Genomic DNA, 4,042 nt, shown 5'->3' with positions numbered 1-4,042 from the left:
TGTTTGAAACTAAGCGATCCTGTTTTAATTGTATTCTAGACAAACCTGTAACAAAAACTTCCTTATGATCATCCCAACTGACTCCCCTGGCTGCCCTGTTTGGCACACGCCAGTGTGCTCATTGGTTGAGCGGTCCATTTGGAGTTATGCTTCAGTGGGTGTGTCAAAAACTAGTTAGGCCAGTGATGATGGCAGAGGCGGGGTCAGTGTGTGATGTCATTTTACCCTGGAAGTGTCTAGGTATAAAATCTCAGTGTGAGGATGCTGTCATTATACAGAGAAGAGAGGTGGGGAAGACCACGAGAGAATCAGTCAACCAGAGCGTGAAAGAATGCACTGTTTTAAGCCTTGGGTTAGTAGGAAAGTAGATGAGGTGGACAAGGCAGTTGTGGAGAGACTCCAAGAGAGGCTCCAACTCTGCAGGTATTTATATTCTCTGACATACACGCGTACACACACACACACACACACACACACAAACTAAAACTAACCTTAACCTCAAGCCCTCACCCTAATTTAATCCTAATCCTAAACCTAACCCCTAAATGCCTAATCCTAACCTAACTTCAACCTGAATCTTTTCATAATTGTATCCCAAACTCAGAAAATACTTTTGAACTATAGAAACAAACCTTTTCATTTTATTTGACTATCCTACTGTGGACTTCTGGTAACCCTCCCTCATCTGTAAATGGGGAAATATTTATTTTGTAGGTGTTTGTTTCATGTGGCATCATTGAGAAGTTAGTTATTATTACTACATTCTGTTGATGTAATATCCGGATTGATGTACAGGATTGTTGTGGTTATTGTGGTAATACACATAATTGTGTGATGGAACCATAGTATATGAATATAGGCCTAATGTAGGTTAAGAATTAGTAAATGTGTTGACCAATAATGTTATGTGTTTACAGAACTAAACAGGAAAGAGTGTTCATGTGTTTGTGACATGTTTGTGTGTGTGTGCAGTCTACTATATTAGATTCAAATGATGCTGAATATCCACAGATACAGTATCTATAAGTTTGCTTCTCTCAATCACACACACACACACACACACACACACACACCCCCACACACACACACACACACACACACACACACACACACACACACACACACACACACACACACACACACACACACACACACACACACACACACACACACACACACACACACACACACACACACACACACACACACACACACACACTGATTGTGTAGCTTTCACAGAGCTGTGCCTGTCATTCATATACATCCTGTACGTCATATTACATTTGTCTTGTCTTCTGTATTAGGGATTACTTCAGACTTATCTTTTTGGTTATTTAAGCAACTCAATCTGATGATGTATGTGTTGGTACGTGAGCAACTTCCTGAAAGTGAGATTTGCGTTGTGTGTGTGACACACACATACTGTAGTAGGTTTCAAGTGGTTAGACTTGTTCCAAAAACAGACCCTTTTCTTTGGCATACCAAAGGCGGCTGAGATGGTTGTCAGCCTACTGGTTTATGTGATACTGGAGATGATAAGTGTAGATTCAACCCTCATTATTAAACCTGCATGGAGGCTAAATACCGTTACTAATCTTGTCTTTCCTACAGGCTCATACGCCCAGATGATGCCAACATCGCAGGCAACACCCATGGAGGTACCCTCCTGAAGATGATTGAGGAAGCAGGGAGCATCATTTGCACACGCCACTGCAACACACAGGGCGGGGTAGGAGACTTTGTTACTGCCACAAAATGATAGTATTGAATGATTTAGCTTATGCTCTTACCCAAAGCCACTTACAATAAAGTAAACATGTACAGCAGGGGTTGGCAAGTAAGTTTGGCCTTGGGCCAAATTTTTTCAAAGACATTAGATGGTGGGCCAGAACACAATCAATGGCTAATTTAGGACCTGGAACAACATTATATACAATAATAATAACTATATTGTTATAAAAGTTACTACATAAAGATGTGGTATAACAACAGCATGTGGAATCAATGTTACAGGTGCACACAGAAATGCTTATGTAATCCTTTTTGTGTGGGTGTCATCCTTGAATGTTTCACTTAGAGGATATTTAGTTCATCAAAAAGTTTCAAAAGAACATTTTATCTGTGGACAGTCTGAGTCATACTCCTTTTTTGAACAAGAGCTCTTTCATGGTTCAAGGTGTTTCTCAACGGAGAGAAACAATGTATCATTTAAGGCACGTGAAACACAGCTTTGGTTTGTTTTTTAAACGTGAGAGAAGTTTTTCATCCAAAAGTCTCAAGAGGAAAGTTGACAGTGAAAACATAACATTCAAAGAATGGAAATAGAACTATATGTTCATCATACCTGATTTCATAAATTTAAAGCTATTGCTGTCCATATCCTACCTGGACTGTCAGTCAGCTATTATAAATTATTTACAAAATAATTAATAAATAAATGGCGGGCCAGTTCTGGCCCACAGGCCGCCTGTTGCCTACCTCTGATGTACATTCAGTATTTTCTTTTAGCTCTATGTGGTTTTATATTTATATATATTTATGTTTATATGTGGTTTTATATTTCACCTTTCACACAGTGCCCTACCTTATTGTTGTCTTCACCTTTAGCCTACTTGACTTGCATCATTGACGTTAGACTGTCGTCTCTCTTAGCGCATTCTTATCATGTTTTTTCGATGGCAAACATCATGTCTTGTTGTATTTCACTGTCTGCCACTTGAGAGATTAGCTGATAAATATTCATGCACACACAAAGGTATTCACATGCAGACAGACAGACAGACAGACATGCACCCATCCATGCTGACATCAGAAAGATACAGAACCCCACCTAACCTCTCCTCATCAGCTCATCATAGAGTGTCAGTTATTAAAACCGGAAAGCATGTGTGTAATTTTTGATTTTTGTGTTGGCTATTAAAAAATAGCAGATATATACAAGCTCACAGCGTGTCACTTCATGCTGCGCTGTGAGCTTGTACATCTGCTATTTTCGAACATTTTTGAAAAATCTTAAAAGTGTGAGAACTACTGATTTAGAAGGCATTTGTAAAATTGGCCTCAGGTCTTCGGGGGTTAAATGTTACTCTGTGAAATGGGTTTTGAGAAGTTATTTAAAAGGTTATACAGATTTTTCTAAAATCCTCAAACAGGTCAGTCCAGATTTCACGGGTCATAGTGACAAAGGCGTGATTGCCCTTAAGACTTCAGTCTAGCGTCTGGAATGACCAGCATCTTGGGGCATCTGAGGCTCGCAGGCTAAAAGCGCATCCTCCTGTCCTTCATTCATCTGCCCCTCTTTCTTGTCCAGGACCGCTGTGTGGCTGCACTGGCGCGAGTGGAGAAGACGGAATTCCTGTACCCCATGTTCATTGGAGATGTGGCCCATGTCAGCGCTGAGATAACTTACGCCTCCAAGCACTCGGTGGAGGTGCAGGTCACTGTCATGTCGGAGAACATACTCACAGGTAGCCTTTTGCAAATGTATAATTATTATTATTAATTTATTTGTCTTTTTTCATGTCAACTCTCTGTTTTATTTTCTGTTATACTGTGGTAGAAAGTCCAGGAAGCACAGAGGTAGACAGTGAGGAGAGGCATCAATGGAATTATACTGTACCTGCAGGTCTAGAAGCAACAGTATTACCACTATGCCAGACATGTATACTTTGAATATTAAGAAGACAAAAGGAACGCTCGCACACCAACATAACTAGAGGAATGTCCACAGAGGCTTGGCAGATGCAAAAACATTATTTATATTATACACAACAAATCATAATTGTAAACAAATATGCATTTGTAATGGAAGAAAAATTCATATCCACTCCTAATTTTGCAAGGAGAATTATTTCCTATGGCCTTAAAGGCCAGACCGCACCAATGCAACTAGTTGCAACTCCTTGCAACAAAACAGTTTTAAGGCCAGTCCACATGAATGCAACTGCCATTGGGGATAATGGTCAATAAAGTAGTTGCATGTTGCAAGGAGTTGCATCGGTGTGGACTGGCCTTTATATAAAGCAATTTAATGACATCTCCA

General features: G+C 40.0%; 1 protein-coding gene across 1 annotated transcript in view; it reads left to right on the top strand.

The window, feature by feature from the left end:
- The first annotated feature begins 270 nt into the window (after positions 1-270).
- acot7 (acyl-CoA thioesterase 7) overlaps positions 271-4,042 on the top strand; it is a 44,678-nt gene continuing 40,906 nt past the window's right edge. The window contains exons 1-3 of the mRNA XM_080443832.1: positions 271-423; positions 1,612-1,729; positions 3,311-3,467. Coding sequence (XP_080299958.1) covers positions 332-423; positions 1,612-1,729; positions 3,311-3,467 — 367 coding nt within the window. The 5' untranslated portion in view covers positions 271-331. The remainder of the gene's footprint in view (positions 424-1,611; positions 1,730-3,310; positions 3,468-4,042) is intronic.

The sequence above is a fragment of the Gymnoscopelus braueri genome, assembly GCF_963280865.1.
Source record: "Gymnoscopelus braueri genome assembly, chromosome: 12".
Classification (NCBI taxonomy): Eukaryota; Metazoa; Chordata; class Actinopteri; order Myctophiformes; family Myctophidae; genus Gymnoscopelus; species Gymnoscopelus braueri.
This window is presented reverse-complemented; position numbering and strand designations above follow the sequence as displayed.